General features: G+C 40.6%; 1 protein-coding gene across 1 annotated transcript in view; it reads right to left on the reverse strand.

Moving 5' to 3' along the window:
- BRSK2 (BR serine/threonine kinase 2) overlaps positions 1-23,032 on the reverse strand; it is a 317,924-nt gene that overhangs the window by 36,118 nt on the left and 258,774 nt on the right. The window contains exons 10-12 of the mRNA XM_009637298.2: positions 18,467-18,631; positions 17,674-17,771; positions 12,385-12,535 (exon numbers count right to left, since the gene is read on the reverse strand). Of these exons, the coding sequence (XP_009635593.1) occupies positions 12,385-12,535; positions 17,674-17,771; positions 18,467-18,631 (414 nt within the window). The remainder of the gene's footprint in view (positions 1-12,384; positions 12,536-17,673; positions 17,772-18,466; positions 18,632-23,032) is intronic.

Raw genomic sequence — 23,032 nt, forward strand, 5'->3', positions numbered from 1 at the left:
GTCTCAGTTTGCTCTCTTCTACTGTTATAGAAGAATAAAACAAAAAAATCAGTTTCTAAAATGGTCTTGCAGACCTGTATTACTAAATAAATGTGAGTAGTAGAATTTAAAAAAAAAAGTGAACTGCAAAAGAGGAAATATTTCCAAGGAAAGAGTAAGCTACAACTGAACATAATGGCACGTCCTGTCCTCTGTATTTGTATCCTCTGCAGAAAGTACTCACTGATGGTTTTCTTTGTATCTCATTGCAGTTTCTCCGTTATAGTAAGTAGGTGAAACCCACAAGCCCAGTCTCAGCATGCTTTTTTGCCAGATTAAACCTAAATTTGCACCATGAAAATCTGGGGTACTCATTCTATGCAGAAACTCCCCACTTATGTTTTTCCTTGTACCCTGCTGCAGTCTGCCCATCATACTACAGCAGTCAAAAACTAGAAGCTCAGTCTTGGCATTCTTTTGCACTAGATTAAACCTAAATTTGTACCATCGAGATCTGGGGCACTCATAAGGGTTTATGCAATATAATTTTAAGGGGAGAACTGTCTGCTCCACTTTTGAAAGGCTATTTTGTGTGCCTCTCCCATAACTGAAGTAGCTAAGCGCAACACAGATGTGTCATGCATATGGGAAGTCCATTTAGTTCAAATCTTCCTTGTATGAGTCATCAGGAAAAGCTTCTTCCAAACCATAAATTACAAGAGGAGTCTATAGATTGTCTTGAACAAATGTGGAAAGCATTGAGGTGCCCAGAGATGCAGTTAAACACCTACTTAGGAGTTCAACTCCCACTAGGAGCTGTTCCCACCAGCTCTTAATTGAGGTGGGAAAGTCCTCTCTGACACTCACCTGAATTCCAGGACACTTGATTTAAAGTTCCAATCTGCTATTTCCTCTTTGCAATCAGGTGTTTCCAATAGTCCTGAATTCTCCCCTCCCAACCCCATTGCCTCCTATTTTTTTTTACAAAAACGATCACACGCACGGAGGGCAAACCACGGCAGGCCCCACCTCCCAAATCCCAGCTCCTTATTGGAAGCAATATTTGAAAAAAGAGTTGCTGTGTACTGTGTTTTCATCCAGCCTAGGAGCCTGAGGTAGGGGACAGAAGAGAGAGTTAGTGTGAAATCCTCCTGGAAATGCATTCAGTATCCACATGATTGCTATCGAATCAAGCTTTATTTCTGCTGCCGATTTACATGCAAAATACGTAAGAAGTAACGTAGGCCCTATATAGCCAATTTTAGTTTGTCCACACTGGAAATCATATATAGGAGCAGTGGAAAGAGTTTAAAGAATCCTGGGTTAATTTTAAGTGTTGGGGTGAAAAGAGAGTTGTACATTTTCAAAACTTTTCTCCTTTATAAGAGAGTGCTGGTATGGGACATGACACCCAGACTGAGGAGATCTGCATGCATCTTCTTCAATTTAATAAATCTCCCATAATTTACCTTTACAAATGGGACACAGTTCCCAAGCTGGCTATAAAATCTCAGCACAGTGGCAGGTTCCATACTCCAATACAAAAATGCTAACAAGCAAAAATGACAGATTTGTCCCTCCCATCAAGACCATCTTAGCTGAGAAATGCTAGAATTCAGTTTCAAAAAAAAAAACAAAACCCAAACACATGCACTGCTCCTGTATCTCAGAGTCAGGTGGACAGAACTGGGACAGGGCCAAAAGGAAGTAATGAAAACACTGCATTATGCTGAAATGCTGTAATGAAAGAATAGAGAGAATTTAAATTTTTATCCCTCTCACCAGAAAATGAAAGTATGAGGCAGCACTTTAGTATGGCAGACCCTGGATGATCTTATGTGGGGAAAGAGGGAAGAAGTATGACATCATCTTATCTCTATGGCTATGAACTAAGTTTATTTAGTGGAAAATATCTATTAGTGAGTAACCTCCTAAAATTCTCTACAGGCATTAAATGTCACTGGAAGTATTAAATCTATAATTACTCCAATAACTTAATACTAAATGCAACAATCTAGGAAACTACGAACATTGTGTGTGACTCATTTTGCTCTGTTTTGCATTGCTGTATGCTTGGGAACTAACTCAATGGAAGCCATCAAAAAAGTTGTTGAAAATACAAGCAGAAAAGTTAATGCAGTTGCTCAGATAAAGAGCATTCCCTCAAAGAAAATTGCCAGATTTAGAGACGCAAGAAGAGATTTTTTTAGTCCCTTCCAAAGTTACATAGTTGTTTTGCCAAGCCTGGAGGGAGGAATTAAGAAAAAAACCATAGGGGAGCTAGACCCAAGGTTTAGGAGGGGAAAGATGTAGAGAGCACTCTCAACATAAGGTGGGCACTGAGACCATTGCAGACTATTCCTCCCATCTCAGAGACTGACAATAATCTAGAGACAACTGAGCTACGAAAGAGAGAGGCCAAGGACTGAAATGAAATGTGTGTGTGGAAGCTGTAGTTTGTAGATGTGGTGATTTTATACCTTATTCAATTTATTTGATAATTCAAAGTTCCTTTCTTTTAAAATAATTTTTTACTCATTTTAGCCAGCTGCTATCAAAGGGGAAGCCATGCGAGGCCCGATTTATATTGGACCAATGGTCTCTTGCTGGTGAAATTAAGGAGCTGGAATCCAGTTTCCAGCTGGTTTCACAGAATTTCTTGAGAGCTGTAAGAGCTGAAGGGCTGAAGCCTCTCACACTGCTGAGGTGTAGGCAGAGAGAAATACAAGAAGGAAAAGCACAGCTGACCTGGTAACAGTACTACACATACAGCACATGTACAGGGCACCTCCATATAGCCCTTCACTCAGATTCATTTTCAAGAGCTTTAAAAGGTGCATCAGTACACATCAGTAGAGTTTAAAGGCTTCACAGCCAGCATTAAACATTTGGGTCAGATTTGGCATTTGTTTCCTCTTTGAATAACCATTTCACAGAAATTTTTCTTACAATCAAAGGGGAGTTTGGTACCTTATTGCAGTCCCAGCAGAACTTGCTTTCATAGCACAGTTTTACCAGGATGCTGAATACAGCCTCTTAGCTGGTCAAGCTGGAGCCATGCTTCCAAGGAGAGCCTGCAGCATGCATGCAGCGTGCAGTAATGCATCAGACTTGTGTCCCTGGGTGAAATGCCTTAGAAATTTTGAATTGGTTTGATTCCATGTGTAGTTTTGAAAGTCATCGCAAAATATCCAGCCAACTTCTCCTTTGTTTCAAGCATAAATTGGGTGGAATTTGATACTCCTCTTTGCTTGCTCACTCAAATAAAACCAAAAAATTCTGAGCTGTATTTCAGGGTATGAGACCCCTGAAAATTATCTGAATTGGTATGCAATAGGTGAGCAGTCAGGCACTGTGTGTTTCGACATCTCATCACTATTACTCTTGGGTGTCCAAAAGATACAAACTCCTTCCTTCCTCCCTGATCTAGGGAATATGAATAGAATATCTTTGATGCTCCACTGTCTTACAGTCCCAGCCATGCAAATAATACTCACTCTAACACCTCTTATGGGGAATACTTATGCTTGTCAGAAGGTCTACTCATGGTGATAACCGCTTGTAAGATGAAGGCGTACAAAGAGTACAGAGAAAGGACCACAGGTGTTGGTAACACACCTCTTCTTCCTTTCAGCGCACACAGAAGGTGATGTTAAAGAGCACCACCTTCCTTAATTGGCCAATTATACTAAAGGTCCATTTATAAACGGTTTAGAAAGAATTAATAAATAGCAAAGCATGCTTACAAACATGAGAAGCAAATGTTACTGGTGCTAATTAGCTTTCTCAGTACGTGCCCTCTCAATAAGCTTTCGCTGTAGTCTGTAGTGATCTATTACAATATTTTCATTAAATCATTTTTAATAAAATATTCTCCTTCTGTTAAGTATTTATAAATGGAACTTTAATTTGAAGCGTGACTGCATTCCTAGTTATACCTATATACTTTTTACTGAAAATAAAGAGCTTTGAAGATATATCTGTCTCTAGGGCCATCTGTTCACCTCTTAAGAAAACATATACTAAAAAGAGAGGGAATACCCAGCATTTTTTGAATAACATGGATGGGATTCAGCTTCATCTTAAAAAAAAAGAAGAAAAAAGGATAAATTAGGACAAAAATTAACTGGAGGGTACCAAACAGATACAAAAAGGGCTAAACGGAGAAAGGGGTTTCATTCTCGGAAGGTGTCCTGGTACCTGCACAGTGTCTGAGGATAGTTCTCTGTGCCCACAGACATTGAAACAGAGACAAACAAAAGAACAAAAAGAACCCAAAAGTAAATTATATGGAGTGTGACTCCAACATAAAAGTGCACAAATACACATAAAAGCACCAAAAATGCTTCTTCCCACCTCTCTCTCTCTCTCTCCCTGCTGTAAAGCCTCACTCACTGAAGTCTATCAGCCTGTATTGTATTTGTAAAGTGCAAATGAAAAGTTTCTCTACAAGATACAACAGGTCCCACAACAGGAATAATCCAAAACTAGAGCTTACCCCAACGGATCAGCACTCGCCATCCTCGGAAAGGGAAAACGAAGAGAGAGGGAGAGAGAGAAAGAAAGAGAGAGGGATGTGGAGGCAGGTGGAGAGAAGAGTAGGAAAAGCAGAGTGAAATACTGTTTGGAGAACTGAACGGTCATAATTATTGCCACTGGTGCCTACATCTTCAGAGACCAGGAACACTAGGGGGACAGTTTCATTTACAAGAAAATAACTTTTGTCCTGCTCACAATATTGCAGACACATCCAACTTTGGCACTACAGAATATGGAGAGGGACATACTAAGGCTGTAAAAAAAAAATTCCCAGCCAAATCCCAATTAAAGTAGTCAGCAGAGCAACCGGGTTCATACTTCATGCTGCATTTCTTTTCTGCCTCTTACATAAGGCACAGTTATATCAGACTGTTATCAACAAAAGTGTTCTTTTTGTCTCTAGTTTGCTCAGTGTAGTGTCCCTCTGTCCCCCAAGCTGGCCTGGTAAGAAGTACTTTTTTGCCACGAATGAACTGTGAAACGTATTGGTTATTAAAGCATGCATTTCTGAGCCAGCTTGGGAGCCCAGGGTACAAGATTGTAGCTCAAGCTGTGAATCTGCTTTGATACTGGCTTATTAGTCATGATGGTTTTATAGTCAGGAATTCAGATCAGCTAGAACATACCAGCTCAGCAACCCGGCACTTATCTCTGTGGATGCCATCTTGTGCTCCAGGATCTCATTTTTCATTTAAAATAAATTCAGTTTCTGGGTCTTAAAGGTTGGAAAGAAAATCTTTCACATGTGAATGGAGAATAAATCAATGCTGTGCTGAAAAGAGTCTGAAACAGCAGCTCTAAAAGCAAATGAATCTCTGGCATGTTAACTTTGAAGCCTAGCGACAATCAAAAACTTCAGTATTCTTAATTTTTCACTACTAACTAAAGCATTCAAAATCAAAAAGAATAGTCAGGTTATTAAGTTTTCAGGGGTGCAGGTAAGCAAACTCAGGAAAGTGTCATCACCTTTTCACATCAACAAAAATGAGATTAGAAATTAAAAAAAAAATCTGGTGTGCTATTAAGCCAAATTATTTTCAAGTCATATGCAACGCTTTTTTTCCTCTCTGTCCCTTTCTCTCTCTCATTCTCTCAATTTTCAATAACAGGCTCCCAAGCTGCCAGAGCTACCTCTGGCTGGGTGAGGAAAATCCATTCTCCACAAGACGGTCACCAACAGAAATGCCAAATTTAATATATGCCCAGTAGATTTCACAGTTTACTGCTCAGTGCAACTAGCCATGCTTCCGTTACATCAACATTGCAAACGCTGGTCTGGGCAATGCAAGGCGGTTTTGAGAAGAGGTAAAATTAAAACATAGTTAGAATAGAAAGAAAAAGCTGTTGTGCTATGCATTGATAGAGAAGTGGAAAGAAGCATTACAGTAATTTTTTCATGTGTTTGAGTGACACTCCATTTGTATTTCGGCCTGGAGTGCAAATTTGGGTAAGATCTAATTCATATATATACAAATACATATATATGTATATATTTAGGGACAAATGCTGTCCTCAATTGTACTCGTACAAATCTATCTACAGCGATGTAACTGAGAAGAGCAAATTGACACCCATTGCATATTGGAACGTGTGTGTATATTTATACAGAAAATACACCCATATTTACACATGCTGAATATTAAAATGTAAATAGAATGGGTGCAAGACGGTTGATTAATTTTTCTTTCAAGTCATTTTCCCAACAGGGAAGGCACTGAAGAGGTTAACAAAGAGAATGGAAAGCAAATTGACAATAGGGAAAAGGAAGAGGGAAATGAGGTTTAAAAAAAATGAACAATCCCAGGACACAATAGACCCAGAAGCGCAGACATGTGCATTCCCTACAATACTGAAGCAAGTGAACTACGGAGCTGCAGCAACCCAGATACAGAAGAAGAGAAGCACTGAAAGAGGGAGTGAAAGAGAAAGTCAGAAAGAAAGAAAAAGAAAAAGAAAGGGACAGTGGCCTCAGCTACTAAGACAACCATGTGCATCTAGAGGGAAGGGACCCTTAAAGATGCAGTATTCCTTTAAAAAAGACATGATAAAGTTGGATAATTAAACACTGGCCAAAAATTTAATGGCCACCATGATTAGCTGGCCCCATTTTGCTGGGGTTCTCTTTGCTGCCTATCCCTTTCTTTCATGTGGCTGTGCACAGATCCAGAATCCAGGTCCTCTTACTTTCCCGTCACTGAGGTCCTTCATCCTAACTCTTTAGAAGTGTGAGGGAGGTAAGACCACTGCAATGGGATCCTCCAAAAATCAGCCTGGTCCTTCAATGAGAAGGAACCTGGGTGATCCTCATGCAGTGCCCTGACTTTCTCTTTCTGTACCCTGAAAAATGTCACCTTTGGGAGGGAACACAAAATGCCCATCCCATGTGTATTTAAGGAATTTCCCCAGCACTTACTGAAGGGTCATTTCCTCTTCTACTAACACAGCTATAGCAGCTGCTAGAGAAGGACAGAGGGACAATGCTGGCAACATCTGCTGAAAGACCCTTCTCTCACAGATAAAATTTCTGCACTTCTCTTTCTGGACCTGATTTTTAATTACCACGGAAAAGCTAATCTCTGAAGTAGTTTCAGACTAACTTTTAATGCAAAAGTGCCACACGTTCAAGAACAGAACTTACATATAGGGGGAATCAGAGAAAGGAACAGGAATTTCCATGTCTTTGGTAACAGTCCAGGAAAGTCCAGCCACTAAAGACTGTATAATCACTACTTCTTCATGGCTGTGAAACTTAGAGGTTCTAACAGTTCGGATCCAATGCTTGTTGTATGTATGGCATCTTAAAGAGGGTGCTTTACACACCACGTGAGGCACAATCTCTCCTGCACAGGCACGATGTTCTTCATTGTGGAAGGTTGAAGACTTGACATACTGCCCACAAAGGACTGCCTCAATCTGCCAAAACAGGGCACATCCTTCACACATCCTACAAGTCTCCTGAGGCTTAAAGGCCACATTTACCTTTAAACAGAAAGGTTTCTATTAAAAGGGGAAATGAAAAGAAGAATGGTTTGTCAAGTCCATAGGTTCCTTTAAGGAACCCACTGCTTCCCCCTTTTTGAATCATATGAAACACTTCTAAACTTTGGGTAAGCTAAGTGTTTGTCCAAAATGTGTAACAATTACATTTTTATAAAGAATTATCCATTGGGATGCCAGCTTTTAACATTAGAGAAAAATTATCTTCCTCTGAGACCAAAATTTTAGGAACAACATGTCCACTAAAAACCTTCCCAAAAGTCTAAACTTGGTTTTTTGTTCATGGACCCACATGAGTCCACTTAAACTCCCTAAATCTGGTGGCCTGCATGTCTTCCACTGTGCCTCTATTAATAGTTTTTGTCATGCCTCACCATTTGTCACTTGAAGTGCTAGATTGGAATCATCCTCCAAAAACTCTATCTTCAATCATCTTTTCCTCTTGTATTCTCTGGTGCAGCCAGGGCAGTCTTAAGGAGTTTGTCTCTTACCTACAGGCACTTAATATTTTGCTCTGTCAGATAGGATTTCCAAAGTTTCCTACCATCGTTGTCACTGACTTAGTTGTGCTGCTGTTTCTAGTGCTGGGAGTGGAGCACTCTGGGCTTTCCTTGTGTTTTATATTCCAATCCTTCCCAAAGCAGTCTTAGCAAATATGTCTTCTACCCTGGGTGTCCTCACTCATGGCAGAACTGAACCAGAAGTAGCAGTAGATGAAATTTTAGTGGGGAAAATGTTGGTACAGTCACAGGCTGCATTGGGAATAGCCTCAAATAAATGGTACTGTACAAAAATATATGTGGTGTGGGGCTGTAAATATCCCACCCTCTTTGTTTCTCTCTAAAGAGAGAACATATGTCCCCACACAGAGAAGGTAAGTACTGCATCTTTAAGGTCTCAGCAGTGAGGTAGAGGAGAGGAACATATTGTCAGTGTTTATACCTTTCTTCTTTGTTGAATTTGGGATTGGCTTCAGAGATATCCAGGCTTTTACTGAACATTGTTTTACTATGGCAGGAACAAAGCGAGAAAACAGAGTTACTAGTGTGGACATTCATAAAAGAGAGTCACCTGAAGCAATGCTGGACACCCAGCCCCCCAACCCATCCTCCCCTTTTTAAGCAATGCTCTGAAAAACTTTTCTTTTACTTTCCAACTATGGCTCAAGCTTACACAGCACTGAAGTTCATCATCTTCCCCTGACTTCTAAGGTCTAAGATGACTTCCTCCATACATCCTTGTAACCCCTGCTCTCCTTTATCCAATTGAAAACCCAGGTACCATCTACTTTGTCACATTGTCCAGGGAAAATAGAACATGCCTGAAAGCACAAATTGCAAGGCACTTATTATTCAGACTTTTCTAGAAGACCTCAATACTAAGCACAATCTGGGAAAATGTTAAAATCAGACCATAGAGCCTCTTAGAGGAACAGTAATCCATTTTGTATTCTAATTTGTAGGGTCCATTACCACTTACTCCCAACTCTCTCCCCTGTACTCAGTGTATAGAGAAATGCCCTTCTTTATCATCTTGGGTCTGAATCCCTGAAGCTTAGAAGCAAAATTCCCTATGCGTTGCTAAAGGTGCAGCTCTCTACAATATGTTTCACTGGTAATGCTTCACTGTTTCACAGAACACTGCTTCCTAATGTTAGCTGATCTTTCATGCAAGCTATCCACTTCAATAACCAGAAGAAAATGAATAGTTAATGAAGCCCATTTTAGAACAGTTTTTGGACTCTCACAGCAGAGCTGCTGAAAATTTCTGGCATATCCGCGAGGGATTCTAGCTCCCATGGAACTCTTCCTAGTCTGTGTGATTTTGGCACAAGGGACAAATTAGCTGGTGTTAAACTAAGCTCAGAATCTACCTCTTTTCTTTTGACATTTCAATGCAATAGCAGATAGTTTGAAAGGTGTGGATACCACAACAGCAGAAGCAATTAAAATGTAATTATGAACCCATTTAGTTGACAACTAGCAGGGAAAACCAAGAATTAACAAAACTTAGCCACCAGTTTTAGGGTGGCTGGTGTTTGTGCATACTAACTTTGCCGTATACAAAGACCGAATGGAGAGTACTTGGAGAGGTCAGCACAAGCATTTCGAGGAGGATGTAAGCTCTACAAGCAGCCTCTGTGCTAAGTTCCCCTCCTTCGTTATCGAAAACTAAGTCACTGAAGGATTATGCTTTTCACTTAATACTTTCCACCCTGTAGGACTGAAGGCTGCCAAGTTTCAAATCTCAGTGGAAAGATATGCCCTTAAACAAGCCAAGACTAGATACCTGTAGGGTCCCCACATGGTTACCAAAAGCACAGTTCATCACACAGACACATAAGCCAGAGGTTATAACATAAATCCCCTTTATGCAAGCAAATATCGGGTTATTACTGGGAAAGAGGACAATAGGACTAAATCACAAGACACATGGGTGTGCTCTGCCCACTGGTTAGAGGAGTATCTCTGCCAGCTGAAGAAAGAAGCAATGGCTCTGTGTCTCCAGATGTTTACACATCATCTGTGTCTAAACATGAGACCTGTTTCCATGGTCCACCTCCCTGTCTTCTTAGTATTGTAGGATAAAAGCACTGAATAGTCATTTGTTGAGACCAAAAAATGTCATTCTTAAAAAAGCATCCACTCCTGGGATCTAAGCCCTACTGCTGTAAAATCCACTGTCAGTGGGCCATTTCATGGAATAGAATATGCGACTAGCCATTAAATATCCCCCACTCTTGGTGGAAGGCACTTGTCATTTTGTTACTGACTGTTCTGACAGATGGTGCCCCATCAGCAATGCATCGTCCCCAGACAATCCCCATGCAGTAGTGTTCGTTAATGAAGCCAGTTCACGTTATAAACGACTGTGCTGCCAGCAACACAAAATGTGCCGGTGTCATCTGTGGACGTGGATGGTATGAATTATGGAAGCTCACACGTGGAGTAAAATAACATCTTCCCTTTAACCCCTTCCAAAACAAGCACTACCAAGCCCATCATCATCAATCACCGTGTTGTTACATCCCTTTCTCCACCCTTAATCACACCTTTATGTCCAGCCCTGAATTGCGTTGTGCATTGCCCCGTATCTCTTTTGTGCCTGGCAGGCTTCACCTCCTCCTTAAGCCAAAGCCCTTCTTTACTGATATGTAGCCTGGATATGCCTCTGCTCTGAACTCATCTCAGACCTTTTGACTTCAATTGTTCCCTCATGTGCAGAATTCCCTGAGACATTTAAAAGCAAAAGAAATACTTTGGATAGCAAGACACAGCTTTGCCTCTTCAGACTTTTGAATCCAAAGTCAAAGCTGAAAGCTGGAAGAGAAGGTTTCAGCTCTCAGAAAACTTCGGGATCAATCTAACACCTCCCATTTGTTCCACCCGGTTGGACACTTACTGTAAACAGCTGCAGAGTACTGCAACTCACAGGCAGCCTTTGGGTGGGGGAAAAGTGATTCACCTCTGTCTGGCTCTGGGAGCTTCATCGCCAATGCATGTACCAGGTACCAGATTAAACACTGCAAGCTGAATAAGGAGTGAGCAACTGTTTGTCAGTGTTGCGTTCAACCTCATCATTTGGAGGCTTGTGAGGAACACTGAGCGCACCCTGTCCTGAACACTTCCTTCACCCAGACCTCAAAGCAAAGCACATATTCAAGACATGTTTCCAACCTACACTACAATGAAAAAATCTTTATGGTAGGGTATCTCAAGGCCACATATCCAGTCTGAGATAAGTCCTAGCAGATTCTGGAAATCACCATATTTTCTATGTAGATAGAACTGTTAACAGTTGCCAGCAAAACTTTCCAGCAATTCTAGGGGCCTCTGGACGTGAAATTATTTCATTTTCTTCACCCGGTCCTCAGTCAGCAAAGAGAGTTTTTGGGCACAGCAGGCTCTTTTTGAGCAGATCTTAACAGCTGAACAAAAAAATCATGTCATAAAGCTGAAACAGAAGTTACAGCATTATCAGCATACATATTATGTGAAGTGTTCTTTTATATTGATTGATTTATGCAAGTGTGAATCCAAATTCACGTGCTTCCCTTAGGCTAGTCATAGGGACTGAGGAAGCAACTTCCATGGTTCACGTAAGTGAACTTCCATGGTTCACTTACTCTCCCAGAACCTGCTTTGAGGAGACACCACTTTCCTCTTCTGTTGCTCCATAAAAACGACACTTTCTTTGATAGATAAGAGGCAAAATTATACATATTCCATCACTTTACAGGCATGTGGTAATTTATGTGGGTCAGATGCATGCTGGCTCTCACAGCACATTTCAGAGGCATCTACAGATGCCTAGACAGGGTTTTCCAGATTCAAGCTGTACTGATGACATGGAGGGTGGGGTTCATCTCATCTAACTTTGGGTGCCCAAGAGCTAGACACCTAATCCAGGATAGTCATCTAGATTCCTGTTGTAGGCTATGGAGACAGAGAGGAACAACCAGAGGGTAATTTATCCTGTCTAAGATTGTTGGAACAGAGGACATATGTATCTGAGACCTCCCAAAGCCCTCATCTGTCCCCATTGTCAAGAGTGGCAGCCTGTATCACAAGCTTAGACTGAATGCCTATGTTCTTGACAATTAAAAAGAGATGAGATGAATCTTGCCCAGAGAACGTGGTGGTTTCTTGAGCAATAGCTGCAAGCAAACAGAACCCTTAAGTCCCTGGCAGGACTTCTGGTCCTGTGTGCATAAGGGCTGCTGGCTGCCAGATCATGTTGCAAATGTGCTTGGAAGTTGTAATGAGTGCCGGTGTGAATAGAAAAGCTCCACAGCTCCTTTGTATGTGTAACGTAAAAGTGGGTAGCAAACCCAGACAGGCAGGACTCCTGGGTAAAGAAGAGACCCACCTCTGTCCATGTTGTGCCATTTCAATAGCTCTGCGAGCAGGGACTGGGGAGCCGCCATCTGTCACACTGAGAACCTCCATCGACTTCCTTTCTGGCCGCCGCTTCCCATGCCTGTTCAGCATTGGGGAGTCCACACGCTTTCTGGGGGGATCTTTATGAAAAGAAAATGCTGTCAGCTGAATTCGGCTGTGACTTACCTCACACAGGTTGGTTAAATCCTCTCTCAACCATCTCACTCTCACACCTTCCCTACAGAGACAAGTATCTTTGTGATGGAGATGATAATTTGCAGTCTGTCCCTTCTTCCAAATTTGCAAACATTAAGACAGAAGTTGCAATCCATCTACAGACAGAAGGAGCACTGCTACTGCCCTGAATGTATGAGCACTGTAAAATAAAGGTACAACTAGAGCATAGCATGCAGAAATTACCTTACAAAGCTAATAACAGTAATAACAAGATGACAGCATGGGCTATAGCACAAGCTGTTAGGCAGAGTATATGCCATCTACAGATCCTGTATATGTACTCAAGTTGCTAGAGCTTGCCTTCAATGTCCCTGCTAGCTAGATTAAATGTGACACAGAGACATGAGTACACTCTGAACTCAGAATTGCATTCTCCTCTGAAAACATACCTTTTTTTGCATCTCTAGGATTAGATTTCATGTTTTCCCCGCTGCTTTATATTTTTCCTCCTTCAGCATTACAAATTAAACATATTTGTCTACCTGAGATGAATCTCCAATGAGAGCTACTAAAATTTATCTCAGAGGTTATCGTACAGCTTTTACTGCTATAGTAACTGAAGTGCTTTATGCTTTTTATTGTCTAACATTTCTATGAGGTATTGAAGTGCTACTTTCACTTTGCAGAGTGAAAACTGAGGCATAAGAATGAGATATTTAAAGGCAATTCATTCCTAAAGGTGCTGACAAACATTTAGCGAGGTTCTGAGGAGCACCTAAATTGCTCTGAAATGAGTCTTTAGATACCAAACCACACTGCAGAAAGTGTTCCTAGGTGACTTGCCAAACCATACACACCTCCACATGGTGAAGCAGGCAACAAAATGCAGACCTGCTGAGATGTTTTATTACTAACATTTCTCATGGCATCAAAACAGTAAAAAGAAGGAAGGCAGAAAAAAAATACAGAAAGATTTTCTTTTCTTTGGTTGGGCTATTTCAGTTCCCTGCCTCTATTTATAGACACATTTTTAATTTTAGTGGAGGGTGACCACCTCTGCAGTTAGAAAGAAGCTCACAGTGCCCAGCCTCTAAGGCTTCTTTCTCTGTCAGGACTCCTTTGTAAAACCAGTTAATATTGCGTTTGACAATTCTACCTCTGCTGCCTAGTCTGATGGTATTATTTTTATTATCTTGCCCTCCTCACACCCCCCATCTACTTGCTTGTTTCTTCTCCCTCTCACATCATGTTTTTTAGAACAAGATCCCTTTAAGACAGGGCTTATTCTTGAAACAATGAGCATGAGCAAAGACAGCTCATTGCAAATGGGCTAGTGATAACAACTGACCCCATTACTGTATAACCCAAATATTCTTTGTATTAATAGTAATAATTTTCCTGTTAAATATTAATTAGAAAAAATCAGTTGTATCTCTGTTTCAAACTACATTCAATAATAAAAAGGTAGTAGAAAATACTAGTAGTGGTAACGATCTCCAGATCAGGAAAAGTATATAGTGCATAAAGTTAAGGGAAAAACAAAGGGAAATAAACCTAATAAAGCAGTTATACTGGGTGACTTCTGCTGCACATGTCTAAGTGGTCAAAAGTAAGCTGGGACAAGGTTTAGATAATTCAAACTCCTGCTTATTCAAACAAGTTCAAAGAATAAGAAAGGGTTCATCCTATAGGACAAGAGCTGGTATCAGAAGTGTGACTAGAGCTGCGTAACAATGGCAATGCAATTATGTCTGGTATCAGCAACAGAGAGTTGATACAAGTTTTGCAGAGGGATATCAGACATTAGAAAGGGAGGTGGAAGAGTTTAATAAAAGTTTAAAAGAAAAGAAAAAGAAGGAAGAAAAACGAAGATGAAGAAAGCAGCTAATGTCAAAAGAATGGAGATGAGTAAGCTCGGACTGCATCACTGTTAGTTAACAATAAAGTCTAAACATGAAAGACGGAAAAAGGCAAGAAAATAATTTTATGAACAGATATTTTAAAAGGCAACTTGATCCAAGTGTGTTCAAAACAAGACTTTAGAAAACAGAATTTTAGCTGACAATTACAAAAGTGACAGGCCAAATTTAAGGTGGACATTAAAAGAGAGGGAAGAAGAAATCTGAAGAGGAATTAGCTAAAGGCTTGAATAACAGTGTTTTGTACAGCCATCAGAAAAATAAAGCTTGAGAGAAGGACAGTAGCCAGAGGGACCATGAGGGAATCAACCAAACAATTAAGAAAGAGAAGGATATCCCTAACAAGCTAAATCGTTCTTTTACATCCGTCCTTGATGCTCAAGATGCTGGAAGATATTGATTTCCAATCTATATTTTAAACTATCAAAGAGAGAGACTAAGCAAAAAGAGCAGGTGGTGAAACACACCAATAAATTCAACAACAGCAATTCACAAAGGTTCGATGGAAAATATATCCAGAAGCTTGCATGAATGTGGTTGAACTTCTAATAAACGTATTTGATTCCTCTTTAAAATTGGCTACAATCCTACACTAGGCTGAGGGTAGCAAGTATGGTACATATTTTTTAAAAGGGTCTGAGTAAGCAAAAACAGGGCACTGAGTCTGTCATCACTGTCAAGTCTAAAGATACTAAAGAAATAGTTAAATACACAGCCATCCTGCCATAAAGACTGAAGTGGTGTCATATAAAAGCAGTAGAAGATTTTGCAGAAGCACAGGAATTAAAAATAGGAAAACCTCTGGTGCTTGCCCTTCTCTTCTTGACTCTCTGGAAATATTTCACATGGGGAGAAAAAGTCAAGTCCTAGTCTGGATCTGTGATAGTTTTGGGGATGGATTTTCCTTTTATTTCACATCAGAAAAGTGAAGCTATTCATAAGGATTTTTACAGAGGAAGAGAGAATCCTATAGGTAATGATCCAATTATGAAGACATTGATCTGGAAGGTGGGAAATAAAGGTTCAACTTCTGAGTTTGGATGAGGCACCTATATTCTATATGGCTATTCTGGCCCAATCTCTTGTTCTCTGGTTTATTAAAAAGCTCCACCCCACAAAAGCCTTTTCCTCAAGGAGACATTAGCTGACATTCATTCATTTTACTGAGAAGTTTCTCTTTTCTATGTTTTCAGGTAAAGAAAATGGAGCTGACTAGAAAGATGGTGAAGGTGGCCCTTCTACGGCCCTTTGAGAAAGCTTTATACAGCTGAAACATAAAAAAGGGACACCAGAAGAGAGTGCTAGTCTGAGCTGGCCATATTTTTACCTGCATCCATCCCTTCTGAGACCTAACACGCAAAAAAAGAGGAAAAAGCAAAATACTCTGAGATGCACTTTCTTTGGTGGGGGGGAGGCGGGGGCAAGAGCTCAGGTACTGCACAACTCTTATGAATGTGGTTTCTTCAAGTTGCTATTATTAAATCTGTTACTTTTTCTCTGCTCTTCTTTGTTTGTGCAAGGCCATTGCTAATGGCTAATGATGAGATACTCATCATAAGCATGACTGCTCTTAATTAAACCTTGCCCCATGTTCTCAGAGATACTGCTGGGAACAGAGGAGGTGGAAATCCCCTGTGGAAGAGGAAATACAACCTAAGACACTCAAAGAATAATGCTCAAAGCGTCTAAAATGTGCCGATGAGGCACAATGATACATTCAGAGTAGTGTTTCCCTGCTGGAGAACATTTTCACTCCTTGTACAAAAAAATACAAGAGTAGAGCACAATGTTTCAGTTCAAACCATGAAAATAGCTGTGGCATGTGGAAGAGAGATATATGATGTATTTAGGGCATAGCTATGTATTCACTTACATGCTGGATATGAAGATTCTAGAGTCATCTTCCTTTTTTCTTATGACAAAAGCATTTCTAAACCAAGATGATGGTGTCCTTACATTGCAGGATAATCTGTTTGAGCCAAAAGCTGTTTAGTAAAGTGCTAGATGACAAACTGCACTGAGCAAGGGGTTTTTGACCACAGGACCTGCAGTTGACACATCTACGCATCTTTAAATAGGATCCCTGCTAACATTCTCTTTGTAGCTCCATCCAGGTAAGAGTTTAAAAATTACTGTGTTGACTAAGAATTTCCATCTCTTCTCCCATAGAAGAGATTTCCCTGCAGAAATATAGGACCTGGAGCCTGGAACTTGGATAAGACAATAATTCATCAGAGTATTAACAAACTTACAGTTCAATATACCACTGCCCTGTAGGCTTGGGACATTCCAGGCTTTCCAGTGAAAATAAAGAGCACTTTGCTTCTAGCCTTCAAAGTGCTGAAATACAATACCTGAAAATCACAATGCTACTCTGTAAAAATGCTATTTCAGGTCATTAATAGAAGCGACTAATCCTTTATTAGTTAAACTTTTGTCACTCTGCACAGCAAGAGTCACTTATATAGTTAGCTCCTCAGGGAAGCATTTTTCCTGTTGTCTAGATTAGTGAAGTCCTTGGTGATCAGCAGAACCCTAAAATACTAATGAACAATTCTTCAGGAATAAAGTGGTATTACCAGAGCTTTATAAGATATATAATCTTATTGCATATTAAGCTTTAAAAATCTTTCTAAGATACTCTAAAAACATGGGAGTTTGATGTACGTACTATAAACGGGTATGTAATATTATTCATACTTTCATCAGTGTATGTATTTATCTAGAGAAAAGAGAAGGCGTATATGTAAAACTCTATAGGGATGCAATGCCATACAGGCTTACTAGTTCAAGTCCAGAAGCAGCATTTCTGCACTACTGCATGTAGATTAGTAATTAGAAAATTCTGCCACTAGACTACACTGCTTCTAAACCTCATCTGCTTGCATAGATCCAGCTTGTGGGTCCACATGATCTCTTTTAAGATCTGGTTCAAAACCAGCTTGGATGTTTCTGCACTGTGAGATGGACATGTCCTGAAAAAAGAAGCCTTCAAAGCCTTCACGTTTAACCACAGAACGGACCTGCGTGCCTCAGGCTGAGGATTCTTACCAATACTGTACACTATTTCAGTGGGAAGGTAACAGTGATGCTAGGGTTTGGGTAAATATTTAAAAAAAAAAAAAGGTGAAGAGGAACTAGCTGAGATGGGTTCATGGTGACAGAGGTCATATCTGTAGTACCTATTTCATTTCTAGGGGGAAGATCCTCATCTTCATGACTAGGATACCTCTCCTTCCGGTCAAGCAGAAGAAAATAAATCATTTTCTCTTGGTTTTCTCTGAAAAAAAAGAAGAAAAATCTTTAGATTTGAAGAGAAAAAAACATCAACATGTAGATAAACCCTTCTCAACAAACAAACAGTTATAGTTATTCTAAATAAGCTGGAAGTGGTCATGTACCTGCCAGCTAGATACACAACCCACAAAGCTTTTGAGAATCTTGCTGTCTCCAACAAGCATCTAGTGAGAAAAGGAAGTATGATTCCCATGTTACACACACAGAACAGAGGCACAGGACGGACGAGGTAACATGTCCACAGGAAGTCCAAACCAAGAGCAGCAGCAAGACAGGTCTCCTGAGCCTCTAAGGAAATACACCAGTTCTCAGGCGTAAGCTTGAAATAAATAAAAATTCGCCAACAAAGGCATATCCAACACAAGTAAGAGCAATGATACCTCCCCATTTGGACTGCATGGCCCATCCTTTCAGGAAGTGACCCTGCCTGGCAGCAAGGGAAGAGATAGCACCATGCCTCCGTTGCTGGTCACGCTGTGAGCTTCTGACACACAGTGCAAGAAAAGCTTAGTGCTTGCTCCCAACACCTCACTAGCAAATGAGCAGCCAGAGGGCGAGAAGTTGCTACTGGTCCCTCACAGTGAGATGCACGTTAAAGTGATCTCTACCTCTCCCCAGGTTCATAAGCATCCCAGCCCGTGGACACCCAACTGGTATTAAGACTGAGCAAGTGCTTACTCTTCCGACAACAAGTCCTGTAAGAGTTTGTTTCGGTCGCGGAAGCAGCCTAATGAGTGCATGCTATCTAACACGTCTGGATCAATATCCTCCAAGGAAGGGAGAGAACGAATCTGCACCTTTCGAGGGATTGGTTGCTCTGGTTCTGGCTCATTCTTACCCCCTCTGCAGAGAAAGAAGACGAGAGAGAGAAAGAGGGCAGGGAAAGAAGGAGAGAAAAGAAACGTGAGTCACAAATCAACCCATACTCTAAACACAGCCTGCAGCAACAGATGGAAATAGCTTGTTAAATTCCCACTGAGAGACCAGAGCTCGCAACCAGTCAGATATTCTTCTCAGAAGAAACCACCGTGAAGGCTAAGAGTGACCAGCACCTTGCGGATTTGGGTCTTTAATGAGAAATGTCTGTGTTCAGTCAGAAGGCAGTAGGAACTTCACTTACCAGTGCCCTCATAATTTAAGCAGCTGTTCAGCATCCTAATGCCAAACATTTATAAAGCACTACGTGGTTTTAGAGATGCTGCCTCATCAGCAGGTCTGACCTCAGGCTACCAGGCTGAAAACTGCAAGCTGAATGATTCTCTTTCAAAGAAGGAGCTGTGAACTAATCATCACTGTTTTTCACCAATTCTGATTATAAACGGCATTGCAGCAGTTTCTTTCTTTAAAGCTTCCAATGTGATTAAGAGACCTCAGTGTTCAGGTTCCCACCTGACACACTTTAAAGGGGTTTTGAGGAAACCAGGCTCTTTGTTTACATGTCCAAATATGACAATCTCTGCTTCTCTTTCAGATCTGAAACTTGTGGTCCAAGTGTGATGCCCGAGGTTGGTGGCAGACCTAGGAATACACCGTTAGCGGTAGAGCATATTACTCTTTTTTAAAAGTAAGTTAACACAGGCTTCCTGCACAATTATCTCATCCCATTCACTAGACTCAGGAAATATTGATTATTCATTGCAACTAAAGGCCCTGACTGTAAGAAACAGGTCAAGGTGTCAGGGTATCTATAACTGACTGAATGATACATATTGCAGGCACCCTGAATAGCCTTTGATTTTATTTAGGTAGGCAGTAAGCAATTTATGTAAACTCTATCCACCCAAAGAGGTGGGTTTGGCGGTGGTGGTATTTTGGTTGGAGAAACTGTCTACCCTGAACCTTTGCTATTTCTCAATGGATGCTTTGTGCGATGTCGAGGTTTTCCTACTCTGTGGGTGAGGCCCTCTCTTTCCTTCATGTGATGTAAATGTGTGACTGTTGGGTCCAGGCTCCCGGGGTGGGCAACAGGAACTGGGAATATTTAAACAGCATCAGATGTCAGTGTTTGCTGTTCATGGGGCTGTGTTTGGGCAAGAGATTCTTCCTTTTGATGCTGGCAGAAATAAGGTGAACACAACTTGTGAACTTACACAGCTTAAAATGCTCTGGGCTCAGATGTGAGCTATCCAAGTATCTACAGTGAAAGAGGATCTCCAATTCAAATGCACCTAATTTTTCCTGGGTAGGTTAGAAAGCAGGTCTGGTAGGAACACACACATGAGCTCAAGGTCTCAGCCAGAGTACCAAAAAGAGAGCCAATGCAGATTATCACCTCCAGCGTAAGAAGACAGTACTAAAGCCATTGCAGCCAGGGCTCTGATGCTGGCACAGGACAGTTACATGCCACACCTTAATCACAGGAGATTGCTGGGTGCTACTTGCAATTTATTTTTAAGCCAGCTGAAATGCAGTTGTGACACATCTGCTCTGTTAACCATGTTTGTGGGACACCACTTGGAGAAAGACTCCTCCAAAATTTTCATTTTATCTTCTCTTGAAGCAGTGAAAATGTGCTCAGCCCTTCCTGAATGCATGTCATGGAGTCAGACTCTGGTGTGTGTTACATGGGTCATGACAACACCAGGTCAGATCCCACTTCTCTTACACTGAGCACTCACACACACACTCTGCTCAGTTTTATTCAATTTAGGGGACTGGAAGCAGAATATACAGGACAGAGACTGAATCTGCTCTTTGTGATCTGTTCTTGTGTGCCAAACACAGCTTCCAATGCCTCCTTGGAGTCTCACAGAAGTGTCTATGTCTTCTGCAATGACACCATAGTCCTGAATCTAAGGGCTAGGTCCCAAATCCTTGTTCAACTAAATAAATATCTTATTCCTTGAGTGCCCTGTCTTTAAGAAGCAGCTACTCCTGCTTCTTAGGATCAGGATCTAGCTCTCAGCAAGTAATAAGCAATTATTAGATCATAACCTTGCACTATTAAAGCCAGTGATGATCTTGTCATTAAGATAAATTCTTGCAGGATGGACCTTTGAACAGCAGCTGAGTGTTTCTGGTTTTTAATGATCTGGAGTTCACTTTTTAAAAGTATTGGCTTAATTATTCATTCATTATATTACAAGCAGATGTCCTTAAGGTAATTTAAAGAGATTAAAAAGAATTATTGTTTTTGAAAATTTCCAGAAAATCTTGGTATCCTCCTAGTTGCCCTAGTCTGTAGCAGAATATCACCTGCAAGCTTCTTGTATATCAATCAGCATGGGAGCCATTGCTAGAGAGCACAGCTTGCCATCTTCTGCGCACTGAAAAATGGCTTTTCCTTATGCCCTGCACCTGGTCAGCCTCAGACATCATCAGGAATTTTCACACCGCCTCATCAGGTACAAGCAAAATCTGCAAAGAGGCACCTCATCATTTGGCAACGCAATTCAGCGCTTCAGGAAAAGAAAATCACCGCTCTGGGCCGTGGTTGGCATGACTGTATTGCCTGTTCCACTCTCAGTCTAGCACAGAGTGACAGATCCGTTGCATTTCAGCCCACATAGACTTCAAACAATGTCACATGATGAATAACGCAAATCGTGTATTTTTTAAAGGCTCGCAGGAATGTAATTTGCTGCTTTAAAAACCCATCCGCTTTTGTGAGGCTCGGTGCATACAATGGCTGTGATTCTAGACCAGGGCGGACTTTTTCAGTCTCTCTATGAAATTCCCTTGTGAATCTCACTGAGCTGCACATTTGCATCAGTGCAAAGCAAAGCAGAACCGGTACGGTTACTCCTTTTCTGATTTTAGTAAATTTGGTACCTTCACAATTAGGGCAATAACACAGTGTTACAGGAGTATGCATTTACCATAATAGCTAATTTTATTTGCTCTCTTGCTTTCTTATAAAAATGTGAAAATAACTGCCGTTTATTTGCTGATTTATGATAACCTGCACTTGAGGTAAAAATAAATTATTTCAATTAAAAAGGCTTAAGAAAAACCTCACTAAATTAATTTGGGTGGGAGAGCAAGAAGAACTGGAGGTTGGTGATGAAAGGTTTCTCTTTTCATTTTTTTAGGCTTGTGAATCATGATTTCAACTTTCAAGACCTCCTTCTCTATCTGCCTAGTCTGCAGTTAAATCTTTTCCTCAGTTTTACAGTAGCTTTACTATTTATTTGAAGAATTAAGTGAAATCACTTATATGTTCTGAATACAACTTTCAGGTCAGTAACCTATATATGATGAAGAATGAAGATTTTACATAGAATAGTAATGTTACATGAGATAAATTAAAAATGACAGATATGAGCAAAACAGCCATAGAGTAAAACACTTATAACCCCTCCTTCTCTCTCTGCATCAGTATTTCCAGGCAAAATGAATGCAAAGAGGCTGTGAAACATTACCAGATGAAAGTAGCTGAGTTTGGAGTTGGCAGGGTTATTCACAGACTAAATTTAGCCAAAGGAGGTTAACCTCCTTAGGTCAATCCTAAGTATCCAGTATAGAGAAAATGAGAGAGAGACTCATTAAAAAAGCTATTCTGAGCAGAAACTTCGTTTCAGGCAATCTGAACAGAGTTCTGGAAGAGCTTTTCTCTCTCTGCATTGAGTACACAGGGAGACTTGCTTTTGCAAAACTCAGTTTCTACTTCTGAAAACAGCCTCAGATGCCATTTCCGTTGAGGTAAAAACCTGTTTACTGCGTCAATTATTAGAGAGTCCGACCTTCATTGAGAAGTACATGAAAATGTTCAAATGCTTATGTCTGCAAAGAAAAAAATCTTCAAATTCTAAATCGAATAAAGTCATGAAATAAAACCTGCCTAATTGTGCATGTGAGCCTGGGTCAATAGTCCTCTGAAAAGTGAACTTCCAGACAAAAATCCTGAGGAGATTTAGAATAATAATATAACTGATCAATGACATTTCATTTTATTTCTTACTCCAGTTCTGATCATAGCACGGAGAAAGTAATCTGATTTCACTCCATGAAGAAACAGAGGGGATCAGCTATCCAGTTTGATGTAAACAGCATTTACTTCTGGAATTGCTAGTAAGCCATTATAGGAGGGGTATTTTAGAGATTACAACTAGAGATTTCCCCCCTTCATTTCTCCTACATTTATCCATGAGAGTTTAAAAAAAATACCTGCAGCAACAACACTCCAGTCCTTCTTTGGTTTAAAAAGGTGCCATGCCAACTGGTAACTGTAGAGAGCATGAAAAAGCCATGGGCAGAGTGCTGCCACCGTTTTAGGTGAACTAAGAAAAACCTGTTATTCAACAA

This window comes from Egretta garzetta, unplaced genomic scaffold (assembly GCF_000687185.1).
Source record: "Egretta garzetta isolate BGI_Z169 unplaced genomic scaffold, ASM68718v1 scaffold44, whole genome shotgun sequence".
NCBI classification, from domain to species: Eukaryota; Metazoa; Chordata; class Aves; order Pelecaniformes; family Ardeidae; genus Egretta; species Egretta garzetta.